This window comes from Sardina pilchardus, chromosome 14 (genome assembly GCF_963854185.1).
Source record: "Sardina pilchardus chromosome 14, fSarPil1.1, whole genome shotgun sequence".
NCBI lineage: Eukaryota > Metazoa > Chordata > Actinopteri > Clupeiformes > Clupeidae > Sardina > Sardina pilchardus.
In genome coordinates, this window is record NC_085007.1 from 15204412 (window position 1) to 15223976 (window position 19565).

At 40.5% G+C, this 19565-nt stretch overlaps 2 protein-coding genes and 1 long non-coding RNA gene across 3 annotated transcripts in view; 2 read left to right on the forward strand and 1 right to left on the reverse strand.

Moving 5' to 3' along the window:
- The first annotated feature begins 580 nt into the window (after positions 1-580).
- On the forward strand, positions 581-15433 carry LOC134101265 (annexin A6-like). The gene is made up of 25 exons (XM_062554867.1): positions 581-752; positions 1042-1109; positions 1289-1403; positions 1854-1948; positions 2591-2704; positions 3222-3312; positions 3496-3575; positions 3688-3744; positions 3833-3926; positions 4101-4196; positions 4572-4630; positions 5156-5278; positions 6020-6070; positions 9961-10005; positions 10194-10308; positions 10994-11088; positions 11469-11582; positions 11680-11770; positions 12065-12144; positions 12296-12352; positions 12449-12542; positions 12667-12762; positions 13319-13377; positions 13803-13925; positions 15022-15433. The coding sequence occupies exons 1-25, from the start codon at positions 596-598 to the stop codon at positions 15076-15078; spliced, it is 2226 nt and encodes a 741-aa protein (XP_062410851.1). The 5' UTR covers positions 581-595; the 3' UTR covers positions 15079-15433.
- On the reverse strand, positions 7239-8256 carry LOC134100781 (uncharacterized). Its single transcript, XR_009941313.1, has 3 exons — positions 8170-8256; positions 7727-7799; positions 7239-7636 (listed from the first exon to the last, which is right to left on the reverse strand). It is a non-coding gene; the product is annotated as an uncharacterized LOC134100781 (long non-coding RNA).
- A 1170-nt stretch (positions 15434-16603) lies between the features above and the next one.
- Positions 16604-19565, forward strand: part of pcsk5a (proprotein convertase subtilisin/kexin type 5a) — a 31880-nt gene continuing 28918 nt past the window's right edge. Inside the window, exon 1 of the mRNA XM_062554765.1 lies at positions 16604-17181. Within this exon, the coding sequence (XP_062410749.1) occupies positions 17008-17181 (174 nt within the window). The 5' untranslated portion in view covers positions 16604-17007. The remainder of the gene's footprint in view (positions 17182-19565) is intronic.

The following is a 19565-nucleotide window of genomic DNA, read 5'->3' on the forward strand; positions in this document are numbered from 1 at the left end:
CCCTGTTAGAATCGTCCTATGTGGGGTTCACATTCTTTCAAGCAACACTCTACAGTATAAGGAGACTCCAGTAAAGGGCACTTGAGAGCCCCAGTGTGTCTGTCTGTCTCATGTTGTGTCCCTGTTTCCCCCCTCAGAGAATTCTCTACCGAAATTGATATGCCAGATATTCAGCGTAATTTTCACAATTTTCACTGTGGTCCTGTGCAGTAGGTAAGGTAGTCTCAGGCATAGTCATCATTGACGTTTTAACTAAAACTCATCAAAACCCCTCATATGTGTGTCTGTCTGCAGGTGAATGTTTCCAGACACAGAGAGCCGGATTTGAGTGCCCACCATAATTTTATTGTTCGTCTGCGCTGTGACAGTCAATTCTAGAGAATTACAAAACACCATATTAGATAAATATTATTATTTTTTCATTAATGTATTAGCCCAGCTCCTGACACTGTTTTGTTCATTGTTTCCTTGATACCTGTGACTGTTGGCTATTGTAATGACATGTTGTTTGTGATGTCAATTTAATAAAGAGAAAAACCTAAACCTAAAAGTTTTCAGCACCTGCACTCATAAACGAATGTATGTGCTGAGTTAAATGAGGAAGTTTTGGAGGCCGACACAAACTGCACATACTGGCTTGGTTGCCGGCCGCTCCACCCATTCCACAGATGCAGTATGGGTGTTGTCACATCTAGGTGTGTCAGCCTCCCGTGCAACATTTCAAGGCAGATACTCGGAAAGCAGACATTCAGGTAAGGCTTCTCCATATTCACTAGTTAAAGAGATCTCAGATTTATTTATTTTTGTTGTGTGACGATGTTGTGCTTGATTGTAAACAAGCTGATTTTGTGGACTTTGTGAAATGAGATGTGAAATGAAGATCCATCAGATTTGATGATCATCTCATAGTATAGCATATCCGCAATGGTTTTCCAATTCAGTAGCCTATGTTGTGTAATGAGAACATTTGGAAATTGGGGTTTGGCAGTTATACTAATACATTGCTGGGGCTTAATTGGGATCTTTATCATCATTTCTTAGATCTGATCATGTCATACTTCAAGAAAATCTTCAAGAAAATCATCCATGACAAGTCTGACGATGACTCGGTGAGTAGAGTGTTCTGGCCAGGTATCATTTGATCTGGTCTGTGTTCTCTTCCTGCAGTATGAACTCATGGTCAATGGCAGTTACACTTTTCCTTTTCTGATGTGCCTGGAATCCTGGTTCACCTGGCAAGTTTTATGAGATTATATTAAGTACCCTAACAGCGAGTGTCTTTTTGTAGGATGGACATGAAGGAAAGGCTCCAGTGAAGCCGTATCATGGAACAATTACCCCACACCCTAACTTTAATCCCAGTTCGGACGCTTCAGCTCTGCGCAAGGCTATTGAGTCAAGAGGTAATACGTTACACATGACCAAAGAGAGAATTAGGAGCAATTTGACCTCATATAGAACTGGGAACTCTACAAGGCGTTATGGAACCGTCTTGTTTGACAGTTTGCATTACCTCAGCATATAAAATTACAGTATGGAGACTCAGTGTGCACTGTGCACATACCTGACATACCAAGTGTGGATGATTGAGAGATGTACAAACTTTGGTGTGGTCATTCATGTCCTCATTCATGTGTTCAGTGTAACTCGTTTGCCTTCAATTCATCTGAAAGAAAAAAATCTTTACAAAAAGCAGTTGACCTACTGATAACATTTCTCTTGGCATGATCCTATGACTGATTTTCACCCATGTCACCCATTGTCATCATGTCTCATGCTGTCAGTGTATCACTCTCCTGAGGTTTCAGCTGCATTCACTTTGCCATAATGCTAATACTCCGTTTATCCCACAGATGTGGATGAGGCTACCATATTGGAGGTTCTGGTGAAGAGGACCAACGCCCAGAGGCAGGAGATCAAAGCTGTGTACCAGCAGCAGGCTGGAGAGGTGGGGAGCCATTATTATATTTTTGATCTCCACACTTTTTCAATGTAGTCTAGCCTACTCGATAAAATAAATACAAATCACAAACTCAGAATGTAGACTGGTGGCTAGTGCTGGGGCCTTAGAATCGTCCTAACTCCCAGCGGGGCCCCTGAAAGGGTAAGAGACTATGACGTCATGTGGCACAAACGAATATCTAGCAATCCTCTGTCTACCCTATATAATTGTACTATTGAATATTAACAGGAGTGATGTGCAATCTAAATTACAGTATAGTCATGAAAACATGTTTTGACTCAACTCCTTAACTCCTTAGTCTCGGCTGCATTTACAAAGGTCTCAGCATAATGTGGTCTCATATCAGTATGTACCTGCACTAATGTAATGTATATATACCTTATCCTGGTTTCTTTTGTAAATGCACAATACTTTGCTCATAGAACTTTATTGTTAGTAACAAGCATACTATTCCTAATGTAGAGAGGGATGTTAATAATCAGGTTTCTCTGTGTATTCATGTAAATACAGCATCCTGATCAAAAAAGGCCTCAAAATTGGGATACTGAAGTGCATATAAACACAATCACTATTTTTATATTCACTATTTTATTTCTGTGATTAATTGTATTATTAATTGTATTACAGCCTCTGGAGGAAGCTATCAAGTCTGCATTGCGGTCAGACTTTGAGGATGTCGTCTTGGCTTTACTTATGACTCCAGTCCAGTATGATGCCTATGAACTGAAACACGCTATGAAGGTAAAGTGGATGAATGTTGATATGGGTATCAGACATGGTTCATAAGTTTTTAAAAAACCTGGAAAAGTTATGGAATTTGAAAATGCCAATTTCCAGGCCTGGAAAGGTTTTGAAAAACAAAAAACACCCCAAAAGTTTTGGAAAAGTCATGGAAATATGCTTCATCCAATTCAACTCAGAAACATATCTCATTTGGGCAGGTCATGTCTCACACTTGCATCACAGCCGATTGGCAAATTTTTAGGTTTTGAGAGCATTCCTTCTAGGTAACCATCCCGTTATCTCACGCGTCATATCTATTATTAATGTAGCACTAGTTGATGTGAGGTTTTGAGAAATAGAAGGTCATGGAAATTTGTGAAAAAATCATGGAAAAGTCATGGAAAAGTCATGGAAATTCTCTGGTGGAAATGTGTATGAACCCTGATCAGAGAAACTCATGTTTTCTTTTGTTTGGATTTGATTAAACTTGTATGTAACATGTGTAACCTAAGTTATTCACCATTTTCAACCGTAGGGTTTTGGTACGTGTGAGTGCATCTTGATAGAAATCTTGGTGTCCAGGTCAAATGAAGAAATCAGAGCAATTAAGAAGCTCTTTCAAGATGGTATGTGCATCACAATTTATCTGTAAATTAATGATGTTTTCCTGTAAAGTGTTTGCCTGTAAACTGTGCATGTTTTCTATGGTGTGTGTGTGTGTGTGTGTGTGTGTGTGTGTGTGTGTGTGTGTGTGTGTGTGTGTGTGTGTGTGTGTGTGTGTGTGTGTGTGTGTGTGTGTCTTGTCATAGTCTATGATGAAAGCCTGGAGGAGGACATTAAGAGTGACACAGATGGAGATTTACAGGATGCCTTGCTAGCCCTTTGTAAGGTGGGTGTCTGCAACCATGTACTTATTACAGACAGTGCATCAAAGTACCAGTTGCAGTGCAGACAGGATGTCTGGATGTAACATCCATGTGCGTCCCTGTTTATTTCTGTAGGCTGACCGGAGTGAGGATACCGACATGAGGGACAGCGTTGCCAAAAGTGATGCCAGGGTAACTGACAAGGGTGCTGTAACTTCTGTTTGCCACATAGGGAAGGACAGTATAGTAAGAGGCATGTGTGTTTTCTGTGGTATTGCAGGCTCTTTTTGAAGCGGGAGAAAATAAGCTGGGAACTGAGACTTCCGTCTTCATTGATATTTTCACCTCCAGGAGTGGACCCCAGCTCTGTAAAAGTGAGATGTCTGCAAAACAGTCACATAGAATGTACCAGGGCGATATTTTGTGAAAATCTTACTTATACAAAGTGACTTACAACATCATAACAATAAACTACAGACAAACATAAACAAATATACTAATATTGTCAGAACTTCAATTAAGTTGGTAATTGTTTTATGTGTGTTCAGTATTCAAGTACTACACTGCACAAGGAGACTCAACACTGGCTGAAGTAGTCGCTGAGGAGCATACTGGAGACATTGATGACTGTCTCATGGCCTTGGGTAAGAATCGTTGGAGTGTGTGTGTGTGTGTGTGTGTGTTCACGTGTGTGTGTGTGTGTGTGTGTGTGTTTACATGTGTGTGTGTGTGTATGTGTGTGTGTGTGTGTGTGTTTACGTGTGTGTGTGTGTGTGTGTGTGTGTGTGTGTGTGTGTTTGTACACATGCGTGTTTGTTTGTCTGCATTCACATGGCCATGCTTGTCCATCCAGTTGGACAGGCTCCGCCCTGGTCCTGTCTGCATGTCTCCTCAGTTACTAAATCAAAAGTTACTCACGTGTGTGTGTGTGTGTTTGTGTGTGTGTGTGTGTGTGTGTGTGTGTGTGTGTGTGTGTGTGTGTGTGTGTGTGTGTGTGTGTGTGTGTGTGTTCCATGCAGTGAAGTGTGCCTGGAACAAGCCGGCCTACTTTGCTGAGAAGCTTCATCTGTCAATGAAGGTAATAGTGCTCTCATAAAATACCTCTGGATTGAATCATTATTCCACAAACAAGCTAGTAGGAAATAAATGCAATTGCAGTTAAAATGCATTGTTGTTCTACACAGTGCCTCAGTGTATCCTTTGGACAGGAACAGTCCTGAGCTGCCCATATTATAATATAAAGTTAAGGCTTAAAGGGACACTTCACCGATTAGCATTAAGCTTTGTATCTTTAGAAAAACAGTCATGTTTTTGAATGGTCATGCATCATTCCCTCAGTTTGCCTTGAGATGGGAGAAATAAGGATTTCAATGTTGGACTTCCTGCTTTCAATTATGTAAAAATCATCATTTTACATCATTGAAAGCAGGAAGTCCTATTCATGGGTTCCATTGAAATCCGTATTTCTCCCATCTCAAGGCAAACTGAGGGAATGATGCATGACCATTCAAAAACATGACTGGTTTTCCAAAGCTTAATGCTAATCGGTGAAGTGTCCCTTTAAGGCTTAATTAACAATAACAGATATAACCACTGTCTACAGGGCTTTGGGACCGATGATGACACCCTGACTAGGATCATCGTGAGCCGTTCTGAGGTGGACCTGAAGAAGATCCTAAATGAGTATAAGAGGATGTATAAGAGGACTCTACAGCAGGACATTCTGGTGGGTGTTTCACCAACACAATCTAAAGTAGGGTTCAGACCAAAGATTCCCGACGAGACAAGACGAGCCGCGACGTTCTAAAACCTTGCGACTGCGACTCAACATGTTTAATGCTCTGCGACGGCTTGCGACGGCTTGCAACTACGTGCAACTTCTAATTCACACCGCTGCAACTCCGTCTCGGCGCGTCGGGAATCTTTGGTCTGAATTGGGCTTAAGGGAACCAAATGATTTTTTAAAATTTTCTTTATGAAGGAAACAGATATGGTGGCGGTGGTAGTTGGTGGTTAAGGAGCTGGGCTAGCGTGCAGTAGTTTGAAAGTTGTGGGTTCAATTCCTGGTTTCCACTGTTGTGCCCTTGAGGCACTTAACCCCAAGTTGCTCCGGTGACAATGCAATCACTTGTTATATAGTTGACATAGATACTGTTGTAAGTCACTTTGCACAACAGTATCTGGTAAATGAAGATAATGTAAAAACGTTCCCTCTCTTTTACACCATTCGGTCTCAATTTCCTTCCACCACTATCTTATTCGACCTCATTTTGACTAGTACTTGATCGTCTGTACTCTCATCCTCTAGTAGTTGTGTTAATTATCCGCAAATATCTCCTTTGTAATGTAGCTTGCAATGTTATTCCACATTTTGTGGCTTGGAACAACAGTGTCTTAGTATGATCCCAACATTTCTACTGGACTTCTAGTCATTTATGGCGTCTAATGTGGTGTCCTTTTCTTGCAGGACGAGACTAAAGGACATTTTGAAAAGATCCTTCTTGGCATATGTGGAAATAACTAAACTAACTCCAGTTTCCCTGCAGAGATGAAAATGTTCCCTGTGATCTGTTTTGTAGAGAAAATGAATTTGCTGCATTTTTATATGCCTCTGTTGTGGCCAATGTGTTATCTGTGTGTTAACCAAATAAGTGAATGAATACTTTCAAATTAATTTGTTTTCTACTCGTATTCTTTCATCCTGCATGACATTTACCATATGTGACTTGAACCTACAGTAGTCTGAGATGGAGGATGTTGAGTTGCCATGGATTTAAAAAAAAAAAAAAATGTAAACACTTTTCTGTCCATAATTAATAAGCGTGCTCTTCTGAGTTCAAATGGTCCAGTGTAGGGAATAAATTGTCCATTAGTAATTTCGGAAAGTAATGGGTCGCTAGGATATACGGCGTGACACATGAAAAGCGCTATGCTAAAGCAGCATAGCTAAGGCATGGTGGAGGGTAGTCAGCACCAGCACAGGTGTGGTCAGTAGCGGTGGTTGAAGTTCCACACTGCACCATACCTAACTAAGGGAAGCACTAAAGAGGTATGTTTTAAGTCTAGACTTAAAAATAGGGAGGGTGTCTGCTAATCAAATTGAGGGAGGAAGATTATTCCAGAGTAGGGGTGCACGGTAGCTAAAAGCTCTGCCTCCTACTGTAGTTTTTGAAATTCTTGGAATTACAAGAAGTCCAGTATTTTGTGATCGTAAGGGCTTTAATATATTCGGGTGCCCTGCCATTTATGGCTTTGTATGTTAGAATTAGAATTTTGAGTCAATGCGACTTTTAACAGGTAACCAGTGTAGAGATGCTGGGATGGGGGAAATATGTTCATATTTTTTGGTCCTAGTGAGTGTGCGAGCAGCTGCATTTTGTATAAGCTGTAATCTTTTTAGACAGGTATTGCAGCCGGCATATAGCGCATTACAATAGTCTAACCTGGAAGTGACAAAAGCGTGGATTAATTTTTCAATACTTCAAGTGAGCAGCATTTCTTTAGAAATTAATATTTGAAAATACACTAATTATAGAAATCATATAGACATTTTGTGTTACTTTAGCTGTAACATTTTTGTTATCATTCAAATGTTATTACAATGTATGATTCTAAAATTATTCTTAACCATATTGTTAGTTGCAGCCCTGTGTGTTGGGGGTAGGGGCGGACGCCCCCCCCCCCCCCCCCCCCCCCCATCATCCATCTCTGCCCCCGGCACTGAGTGCAATTGTTCGTGATTGTTTTGGTTGATTTAGCTCCACTTACCCCATGTTTTTGTGGGTTTTTGTGGCATAGTAGCCTGTTCATAATCCAACGTTATCATGTGTCTCTCTATGGCAAGGCACTTTCATAATCCGGTTTTGAGATCTAGCAAACTAGCATGGCATCCAATTCGAGACACATATTGCATCCAAATTTGTTTGACAAATAAACACCTTTTGTGGCGGGGGCAGTGCCCCAGTAAACCTTAATTCCTAGTAACGCCCCTGATCAGGGCCATCACGAACAGTAGGCAGTGTCTAACCCTCTTCATCTTCCTCTTCCTCTTCTTTCTCTTTGGAAGAACCTCAAACGTACTGCTCTAGAAAACAGATTGAGGAAACATGAGATAGACCTATGGAAGAAAGAAGAGCATGTGAAGTGAAGTGAAAGGAGAGAGAGTTAAACTCACACATGCTTGAAGTCTCTCGGCACGTTCTTCCAAATCCCTTTGTTCTTTTTCATTCATCTCTGTCTCAATCAGTCTATGGAGCACATGGCACAATGTTATTTAGTTTCTTAGAAATTATTAGTTGGCTATTCCACATGACAGAACAACTCTATATCTGTTAGGGATATCACACATGAACCAAATGCTGCAGAAACACAAATAAATGACTTTGATATGAGTGAGTAGGCTATCGTATATGAGTTCCTGTTGATATCTAGGCCTAGTGCACAATGGAATTAAAGGAATCTAGTAGTCTTGTGAATGGGACCTTGCATGATCCCTAGTTGCAAAATCTGTGACTCAACAACTCTCTGACTTGTCTTTAGATGTGAGGGTCTGAGAGACTGTAGTCTTTCAAAAATCCTTTCCAAATCTTTGCAAAGTATGAACTGTGTTTGTCCTACCTTTAGAAGAGGCGATCTGTCTGTATGTCTGTCTGTGTAGGCTACTGGGTCTGAACGTCAACTTGTAAAAACTTGCAAACTTGCAAACTTCATAGACAGGAAGTTGTCTGGCACAAAGCAGTGTGTGGTTTAGTGTTTGTGCCAGACTAGGTACGTGTGAACAATTTACGTTAAATAGGCAGAGATCGCTTTGTGACACATGTTTTATTGCTGTAATGTTTTAACAGGTAAACACACTCATGTTGAATACTGAACATTGTCATTCCAATATCCCTGATCATGCAATTAATCATTAAGCTTTATGAACATAGAATATCTGAAATCAACCAAGCAGAGAAGTCTATTCTATCCAGCACAGCTCAGCATTTCAGTGGTGGCAAAACTGGCTTACCAATATATTTACAATTCACACTGTTGCTACTGCTGTAAGGGCCCTGTCGGCCTGTGCTCGGTCTGTCTTTTGTTGCTGGCGTTTGCTCTGTACTACTGTGTGTCTTTCCCTCTGATGGCCTGTAGATGGGGGTGTGGAGCTCTCAGAAAAGGGCTATTTGGGTGGCTTTCCTCTGCCTCGTCTGCTTTCTTTTGCATACATATTGCCAATAAAGATCATACACTCTAAACAAAATGACCACCATGATAAATGATTAACTAAAAAATTAAAGGTACTGTACGCTATGTAGGTTCAGGTTAGTTGACAACTGTAGAGCTCCCTGTGGAGTAACGATATACAGTGCCTATAAAGTCATCATACCCCTTTGAAATAGTTACTTTTTTTGTCTTTGCCATTGAAGTTCAACTGGAGTTGCCAAAGAGGGCGCCATTTAGTCAAACCGACCATTTCAATACCCAGTCTAAATATGCTTTTAATTAGTCTTGTAAAATTGCAATTGAGTTTATTTTTTTAAACCAAAGTTGAATAATATATACTATTTTAACATCAGCAAACATAGTGCAATACTCAATTCATCCATGTCCTCTTTAATGTTGATACATGTCTCAGATAGAGTCATGTTTTCTTTTGTTTGAATCAGATTGAACTCCTGTACTATGTAACCTAAAATTATGTATTCTTTTCAGTCATAAGGTTTGATACTTGTGAAACTGATAGCATTCGTCAACATCACACCTTCAACACAAAAAAGGTTCTCTCTCTCTCTCTCTTTCTCTCTCTATCTCTTTCTCTCTCTCATACACACACACACACACACACACACACACACACACACACACACACTCACACACTTGCATGCATTGTCCCTCATTCTGTTGGGTTAGAAGACAGGTACAACTGGAAGTCTGTCACAGGTCCGTCCTCTTTCACCACACCTACAACTTGCAGTGGTACGGGTTCCTCCTGCGACATTCATATCTGTGTCACACTACATTTCACCTCAGACTACTGGTAAGTCATCTCTATTCACCTTCAAATACGTTGAGTTTGACTTTTCAGGCTTCTGCCCCTCATGATTGACAGTAATTTGGTATATTTTCTTATTTAACACTGTTAAAGATAAAGATGAATTGTCTCTTATTATTCAGATAACTCCAGAAACAAAATGCTTAACAAATATTAAGCATTGTGACTTCAGTCTGTTTTGTGTTACTGTACCAAATACAGCATTTGTCGAATAACACATATTTATTGGCCTGTTTAAGTGGAATCAATTATGTTAAAGCAAACTATGGCTTTATATGCTTGACATGTTGGCTATAACATGCTATTTTCACCTTTCTAGGTTCTGGTTATAAGTAATAGAGTTATTCTCAGCTATATCAATGGCATTCTTCAAGAAACTCTTTAAGAAGGTGACAGATGATGAATCAGACCAGGACTTGGTAAGATTTGGATGGGGCATGTCATTTAATGTTCCATGTGGTACCATACCATTTACTCCCTTTAAAAAAAATAGACTGATGTCACAGGAATTTTGATGACATGTTTGTCACTCCTGGCATGCATGGTATGCGTTTACATCATACACACAATCGTAGTGCTCCTCTCACTATAACATCTGCTCTTCAAGGACATGTTTGTTAAAACCCCTGTGAAGCCTCCATACTATGGCACAGTCACCCCACAGCCCCACTTCAGCGCCATCAGAGATGCGGCGGCACTACAGAAAGCCATCGAGGCCAAAGGTAAGATGGAGATTATCAAACAGTCAAGCTGAATTTGACGATAGAAACAGTATGAGAGGAACTGACTGACACTGTGGTGAAGGGTTGCCACATCCTATGATTCATATAATTATAGATCCGGCCCTAGACTGGTTTGAGACATGAGAAAGACAGGGAGGGAAAAAAGCTCTGTCCACCTTGTCCTGTTTCCTGTCTCAATATTTCATCACTGCTCACAAATGTGTATGGAATGTTCTGCGTTGCTTCAACTAAAAAAAACGAATCCCCTTGAACAGGGACAACAGCGTTACCTTTTGGTTATTTCCGATGATGCAGCCTTTTAGGATTTAGCTTTTCTTCTAAAACTAAGTAGCAAGCCACACATAAACGCTTGCAAGCATACTAATTGTTGTATTTTAGCAACATAATTGACAATGCCATGCTGTGAAAACCTCTGTTACACTTTTGCGGGATGTTCCATCTCAGACCACTTAACTATCTACTGTATTATGAGGTGAGAACAGCATGTTACATACATAGCATACATTTCCCTGTGAAAATAAGTGTGTATGAAGAAGACAATGTAATTTGTAAGTTGATGAAGGACCTTGGTCCGAAACGTTGTGCTAAATAAACGCTTGGGAGCTGCTATCAGTGTGCGGACTGCGGACGTTTATCACTTCTTGTTAATAATCTTTCCCTTCAGGTGTAGATGAGGCCGCCATTATAGAGCTGCTGGTGAAGAGGAGCAATGACCAAAGACAGCAGATCAAAGCTGCCTATGAGCTGGACACTAGAAAGGTGTGTTCTGGACATGAGGGCATTTCTGCCATACAGTAGTCAAAACCCAGTCCCAGATTCTAGAGCAGCGGGCATGTCCTCACACTAAATATTGTCTCTTGGTGTTTTGAGCCCCCAATGTTGTCTTCAAGGCAGCGCTGCCTGGAATGCGCTAGTGTTCGGCATGGGTTAAGGTTAGGGTTAGGGGTAGGGGTAGGATTAAGTGCCTTTAAGTCAACAGTGGCAGCGCTGCCTGGAAGATGACGCTGGGGGACGCTGAGCCTAAATATTCCTCTATGTCAGAAGAAATGGCTTTTCATCAGATGCCATGGTTTGTAGAGAATATACAGTACAGCTGTGGACCTCTTTTGCTCAGGAAGTATGTCTTCTTTATGTTTCAGCCTCTGGAGGAGGCTTTGAAAAAGGCCTTGAAGTCGGACTTTGAGAATGTAGTCCTGTCACTGCTCATGACCCCTGCCCACCATGATGCTCATGAACTCAGAGAGGCCATGAAGGTATAGCGTAACTGGAAAAGCTATCTGAAGTCATTTGTTTTTATCACACAATATATTTGGTGTCTTTATGATATATCATCATTTTCATTTTCAACAGGGTTTGGGGACTAAAGAGCAGGTCTTGAGTGAGATTCTGATCTCCAGATCAAACAAACAAATCAAAGAAATTAAAAAGGTCTTCAAGGAAGGTATGCATCCTGCCATCTTAAGTATGCATGTGTGTCTGCAGAAAGAGCAGGCAACATACTGTACAGTATGAGACTTGAGTCTTGTTCATTGAGTATCTTCCTCTCATTTGTGTTCTGATCCTACTGTCACACATAACAGGAAAGAAAACAGAACTATTTTCTAATTATTATTCTCCTGCTTAAAACAAGACTTCTAAAAAAAGTGATCACAATCCAAAGTGATAATTACTGTACCAACTGACCCACCATATTGTAATAGTTTGTTACACAGAATTGTTTTGTCGTCTTTCAAAGTTTATGACGAGGATCTGGAGCAGGACATTAGAAATGACACCAGTGGAGATTTTATGACAACTCTACTTGCCCTCTGTAAGGTTAGTCGGCAGGATCAGAACTTTTTCAAAAACATTGTGTTCATTTGTGAATCACCTCGCAAGTGAATGTATTCGTGCCATGAATTCATCACAGTCATATCATACTTGAATTGAGAGTGAGAGAGATTTACCCATACAATATTCACTGCAGGCGGATCGTAATGAACAGTATTATATTGATGACGACATTGCCAACCAAGATGCAAAGGTATGGTTTGTGCAACCCTTTACACAAGAAATACAGTGGCCACAAAATGAGATATTATGTGTTACTCTAATGGGTTGGATTATTCTATGATTTCAGGCTCTATATGAGGGAGGAGAGAAGCAGAAAGGAACGGACACTGCTGTCTTCATCGATATCTTCACCAACAGGAGCGGACCTCAGCTCTGCAAGGGTATTGAAAAGATGATACACTTGATGATTGATGATACAATTGCTTAGACTGTTGTTTCTGCAAGCATCAATCTGTAAGATACTGATTCAACTAAAAGTTTGATCTGCATATTGTCACTCCACAGTGCTGAAGCTGTATTCCCAGTACAGTGACGTGGGTTTGGCTGATGCAGTCATGAATGAGTTAAAGGGACATACAGAGGACTGTTTCATGGCATTAGGTAACAGTGACAATGTCTGCCTTACTTAATATTAGGCTTTTTAAACTTGTGTGTGTGTGTGTGTGTGTGTGTGTGTGTGTGTGTGTGTGTGTGTGTGTGTGTGTGTGTGTGTGTGTGTGTGTGTGTGTGTGTGAGAGAGAGAGAGAGAGAGAGAGAGAATTTATGTGTTCAAGGTGTGATGTTGACGCACGCTATGTTTGACTTTGCTCAACAATTGCATAGAGAGAGATATTGAGAAATTAAAAATGTGAAAATCAACAAACATGATCAACAAGGGGTAAACTGTGTGTGTGTGTGTGTGTGTGTGTATGTGCGTGTGCGTGTGCGTGTGCATATGCTTGTGCATTAAGCATATGTGTGGATCATCTGCTGTGCTGTGTGTGGCCAAACAGCTCAGTCTCCTCAAGTATTCTAAAAATTACTGTGTGTGTGTGTGTGTATGGGGGGGATCTTGACAAACCTGAAGTCTCTGTACCTGACCGTGTTGACCAGAGTAGCCTCAGGTATGCCTGGGACACACTGACTAATCTAACAATGGCTTTGTTCTCTTTATTAGTGAAGTGTGCCTGGAATACAGCTGCCTACTTTGCTGAAAAGCTTCACTTGGCAATGAAGGTATAGTACATTAATAATAACTGGAATATTCACTCCTACTGCTATGACATACTGTAACACAAACACACACACACACACACACACATCCACACACACACACACACACACACACACACACACACACACACACACACACAGACAAAGACAAACACACACAGAGAGAGAGAGAGAGAGACAGAGCGAGACAGCCACACACACACACCACACACCACACACACACACACACACACACACACACACACACACACACACACACACACACACACACACACACACACACACACACACACACACACACACACACACACACACACACACACACACACACACACACAGAGAGAGAGAGAAAGACAGACAGACAATACTGCCTCCCTAATATGTAAAGTGTACATTTAACAGCCAAAGTTACCTCACCAATCACGTAGGGCTTTGGGAATGACAGTGACACCATGACTAGGATCATCGTGAGCCGTTCTGAGGTGGACATGAAGAAGATCCTAAAGGAGTACAAGAGGATGTATCAGAGGACTCTACAGGAGGACATTCTGGTGGGTATAGCCTACCATTACTTAAACCAGCACACAGATATATTCCTTATGCCATTACTCAGACAGCACACACTAACACAGACATATTATATATGCCATTACTTAAAAAATGCATACTAACACAGACATAGTATTATATATGCCATTACTTAAACAATGCATACTAACGCAGACATAGTATTATATATGCCATTACTTAAACAACGCATACTAACACAGACATATTATGCCATTACTTAAACAACGCATACTAACACAGACATAGTATTATACAGTATATGCCATTACTTAAACAACGCATACTAACACAGACATAGTATTATATATGCCATTACTTAAACAATGCATACTAACACAGACATATTATGCCATTACTTAAACAACGCATACTAACACAGACATATTATTATATGCCATTACTCAGACAGCAGACACATACTAACACAGACATATTCTGGTTAGAAAGTTATTACTCAAACAGCACACACTAACACAGACACAATGTATAGTCCAGAAAGAGAGGCAGTCTTATATTATATGATTATCTTACATTAAATTATACTATATCCAAAATGGAACCTTTCTCTTTTCTACATTCTGATGAAGTGGGCCTTTTCTTTGTTGAATGTTTTGATAGTTCATCGATCACCAAGATAGCAACTTTGGTTTCTTAATCCCAAAGGAGTCATCAAAGGGTTTCTGTTTGAAGTGTATGTTGTGTATATGTGTGTATGCATCTGATGTATTTATTATTTGTTTTAGGAGAATCAATCATAATATAATTGTTATAATATCTAAACCTCTGACTGAGACTGTTCTAGTCTGAAATGTGATGTGAAAAGGCCATAAAAGGAAAAGGTTATAGTTTGGCTTTGTAAGCCCCTGAGTTGAAGAATGCTGCATTGTTTTACAGCATAATGCATATTGGAATTTAATCATTCCAGATGTTGCAGTTATCAAAACTTTGTTCTGCTCTAGTGGTCATCTAATGAAAAAAACAAACAAAAAAAAACATGCCTTTTCCTCATCTTTCCTAATGATAAACACAGACTATGTTTTCCAAACCTAAGCGCTTGTCAATGACTTGCTTTTACAGGCTGAGACTAAAGGAGACTTTGAGAAGATTCTCCTGGCGCTGTGTGGAGACAACTGAGCTCCCAGCCCTCCACTCTGTCCACAGCGAGGATATCAAAGTATGGGCCATTTACGTCTGCCCTCTAGTCTGTCAGAAGAGTCCGTCCTCTTGGTTGTTCATGTTACTGTGATCCCAAGTCATATTTTGAGATATCAGTTCTCAGGTGATGCATCATGGAGAGAGCTGTGTGTAACAGTTTCTAAATAACAGCTAATAATATAATTAAGTGTTTCATTCATTACAGCATTTTCTGTGTAGTGGAAAAATGTTGCCTTGAGTTTTTGTGTTAAACTAACTGTATTTGTCATCATTTTTTTGCTTTTGCGTTTGCTTATGAAATAATAAAGGAGTGCAATTTAAATCCACCATGAAATACTGTGTTTACTTTAAAACCCTGCCTCACATAGTCCAAATATCTTGCAGTTATTAGGACAGTTATTAAGTCATGTCATGATATAAAAAGCATATGAGCGACTGCCTGTAGTTTTCACACATTGTGATGCTTTCCTTCATGTGTATCTACTAATTTGACTATCATGTTTAAAATCAGGCTCACATTCTGTACATACCATTGCTTTTCTGTGGTAGTAATTCAGGCTCACATTCTGTAAACAACATACCATTGCTTTTATGTGATAGTAATTCCAAAATCACACTTGTCATGGCATGTTTTTCTTCAAATTAAATTAATTGCAAACTGTCACTGTGATGAAAAGTTTGTCTGAATTTGATTATTTTCTGAAACTTGGTTACACCCACCCTTCCCTGTGAATTCCATCATGGACAGACCATGACAGTGCAGCTGGCACATTTCACCAGCATTTCCAGCACCATGGTACTCTATAAAAGGGTCAGCCAACACTGGGCTACGTCCAAGAAATTGCCAGGATTGTTCTCTTTTTTTTAACAGCATGCTGTACTAGCTTGCCATATTGGCACCATGGCTGGCACAGACTGGTTTCTTCAAAGCAGGCTATCTGCTCATCATGCAATGGATAGCTAAGCTGAGGAATCCAAACAACCATCGCGGCCAAAGTGGTAGATGATGCCTAAATATGAAGCTTCAGTAGCTCTCTACTTTTAACTATTAATCCCACAAGCCTATCTTTTAATCCAAAACGTTAACATGAAGAAATCAAGTGTTTATGGTTGGGGTGTTGGACTCTCCAGCATCCTATAACCCTTACATAAACACTTGCTTGGAGGACAACCAGGTAATACATTGACCTGACCCTAAAAAGGAATCGTGCCAGAGAGCTCTAGGCGGCGCCAAAACCAACATTTCAATAGATAATGTAGGCTATTAACTGCAAGCATGAACAATTCCTTGAACTTGTATACCTTGACACTCTCTCTCTCTTTTTTTTGTTGAAATGTTTTTTTTTATTATTACTATTTTTTCCTTACCAAAGTTGGATTTTAGTTGTAGCCTCGCTATGATGATATCTTCTGTTTTCATATGGGATGGTCTCACTCCCACCCCTCCCTTCCATTGGTGTAAGTCCTACTCAAAAAAAGAAAAGGAAAAGAAATTTGGGTCGCCTTCTCTGTCAGGCTCTTGTGTCTCAATGTTTGGAAACATTTGTCTGATAATCAGATTCACTCGGCTGTCTTGAAACGGGTTAAATGCCACCGCAGCTACGTAACTGGAACTAACCTACCTGTGCATCTCTATCACCTTATAGGTTGTTAACAGAACCTCTAATCTTAACGAAATGGACATTTGATACCTGGTGAGAGTCGACACTTACAGGGAAGCTGCCGCGACGACGAGCTTGTGGTCCATGGAAATTATGAAGAATATTACTTAATAGTTTCTTTTTACCTCAATTTCAGGCGCAAACACGTTTCTTTTCAGAATAAAGTTTGCAGGTCACTTTTGACATGTACAGCAGCCCGTCTTTTAGCTGAGTTATCGTTAACATTATCAAGTCGTGTTCGAGCAAGATGTCGAGATGCAGGTTCAATGGACTTCTGCAATTTTTTGCTCTAATGTTGGGATTCTTACTGACACCGGGTCAAACACGAGTATTTACCAATCGCTGGGCAGTGAAAATAACAGGGGGTCTCGGAGCTGCAGACTTCATAGCGGAGAAATACGGATTCCTTAATATGGGTCAGGTATGTAAAATTGATTTAATAGGCTTTCTAAATGTGAGTTTTGTCTTGAGTAAAGGTGCCTACTGTTTCAGTGTTTGCTTTGTTGCAGATCCCCAATGTTTGCTTTCATCTGGATTTGAATCAAGAATGAATAAGTAACTTTGCATATTAATTAAATGATTAATTTGTCTTGTTCTTGAATAATTTATCAACAGAACGTCACGGTTCAAGATAATTCAATGCAAGATATAGCCTAATTTTTTAAGGCAATTTTCTACTCCGTGCAGCCAAGGCCATACATTGCCATGTGAAGCTAAAGATGATGAAAACTTCTGAAGCAGTTTGCGCTGACCAAGAAAGTCTCATATATCTGTCTTCTATAGTTCATGCTATGTTCCTGATCTAAAACATTTGCTTTTATAAGCTATAATTAGACTCACTGCCAGACAGCTTTGCAATGGCAGAAAAATGTTGCCAAAACATACCCTAAAGATATGCAATGATTAAGTCTGTCTGGATTGTTTTGCCTTTAACTTTGTGACAGTTCCAGCTGTTTTACTTCTAAAGATAGCAACAAAATCTATGTAGCAAGAACTGAAGTCATGGAATGTGCTGGGCAGTCATGGACTTGTGCCCCTTTATGGGAGATGCATTTTAGCTCTAAATCACTGATGGTCTCGAATGTGAAATTCCAGGAAGTGGTGTGGTCCAACCCAGACAGGATTAAGCAGCCTGGGGCCACCTCTAGAGCAGATTAAATTTTGTATGAAAACATCTCTGCACCCCCATACCATTCCAGTATGGCCTTGAAGAGGCGATTTTGTCTAACAGAAAGTCCCAGTGACAGCGGCGGCTGATGTAATAAGCAAGTAATAGAGCACACAAATGATCTCAGAGTTGACGCACTTTTGTCAGATGTCCAAATTGTCTATCCACAGTATGTATTTGATTGCCAGTTTAAACACTTTTCTTCATTTCCTTACAATGCAGTGTTACTTCTGTGTACAGTAAAGTACCTGCTGTTGATTAAACTATATGAAGTCAGCCAATTAAAATCAGACGAAAGTAAGTTTATAATTTGTAGGCTTTTAAACATATTTTTGAGCAGCACCTGGGATGTGCATAAAGTCTCCCTGCAAGTGAAGGCTTTTAAAACTAAACACGCTAACAATGTTTTATCACCAGCCTCTTATTTAGAGGCCACCCAGAGCACTTCACTTGGTCTCTGAGAAGTGCACACTTAACTCAAAGCTGATAAAGTAAATTGCAACCTTGCAAAAGCTATTATTGTTTTTTACAAGGCTGATCAACTTCAATTATTTGTGGTAAGTAGCGTCAAGGCTTTAAGTGGTTTGACATGGTGCACCACATGTCAAATTAGCTCAATAACTCATTAACTCAGTAACTCAATTACTGTGTGGTTGACACCCACTCAGAACAGACTTGTCCAAATTGAGCAATGCAATACTGCAAAAAAAAAAAAAGTGCAAAGTCGGACGACTTTTTGGCAATATTCCACTGGAGGATTCAAAGAGGATTCTTGGTGTCTTGGCCCAAACCAGACCAGTTAGCACATGGCATGGCAACAGGGCACCGGCTGTTCTGCTATGTCGCTCTCTCGTGCATAATGCATGTCTGTAAAGGTGGAAGCTGAGCCCTGAAGAAGCTTGGCTGGCGGAGCTCTGCCGGTGCCCCAGTTCAGTGGAACAGTCTGTCTAACGCACGGTTTATTTCCCCCCCCCTCTCCAAATAAAAACACACGTCTCCCCCCATTTTCTCTCATTCTTCATTTTTTTTTTCAAACTTAAAACAGTTCCAGCTCTATGGTTGAAAAGTGATGTCATGCTTTGTTCCAGGAAAATGTTCTGCTGATGCACTGGCAAGAGCTGTGGTGGGCAGCGAGATGAAAGTTAAAGACTCCTATTGTACGGGCCAGAGAGCTATTACAAAAACTGTGTTGCATAATTTCAGTCGTTTAGCAAAAACCTATTGTGAGGTTTTATGTCCACATAAGATTATAGGTTGCGCTCTGGCAAACTGTGCTGTTTCCACTGTGCTTTTTTAGCGGGAGGTTTGCCGTCTTGATTTGGGTTTAGAGCCTAACTTCGCGGGCATATGGGTGTCAGAGAGTAAGGATCAGCCAGAGGGGATTAAGCCTAAAGCACCACCCAGGCCCCAGCTGAGTCTGGGACGGATCTGACCCGGATGTGGTGCAGAGCTGGGCCAGATTCAAGCCAGACCCATCCCGGGATCAGCTGCTGTCTGGTCAGTAGGTTTGGCTCATGTTTCCAGGTAAGTCTATCAGGGGTGTAAGGTAACCCTCCTTGCACGCCGGGTCTCGGTGGCTGACGTCAATGACAGGTGCATAATTTACGCGGTGACCAGCCAGTTGCACGCAGATGGGA

Bases quoted from the DNA above. Each gene is read 5' to 3' on its own strand.
- LOC134101265 (XM_062554867.1), top strand. From the start codon at position 596: ATGAGGAAGTTTTGGAGGCCGACACAAACTGCACATACTGGCTTGGTT. The intron at 10,309-10,993 runs GTAAGATGGAGA...CTTTCCCTTCAG, and splicing joins GAAAGCCATCGAGGCCAAAG to GTGTAGATGAGGCCGCCATT. The intron at 13,378-13,802 runs GTATAGTACATT...CCAATCACGTAG, and splicing joins AGCTTCACTTGGCAATGAAG to GGCTTTGGGAATGACAGTGA.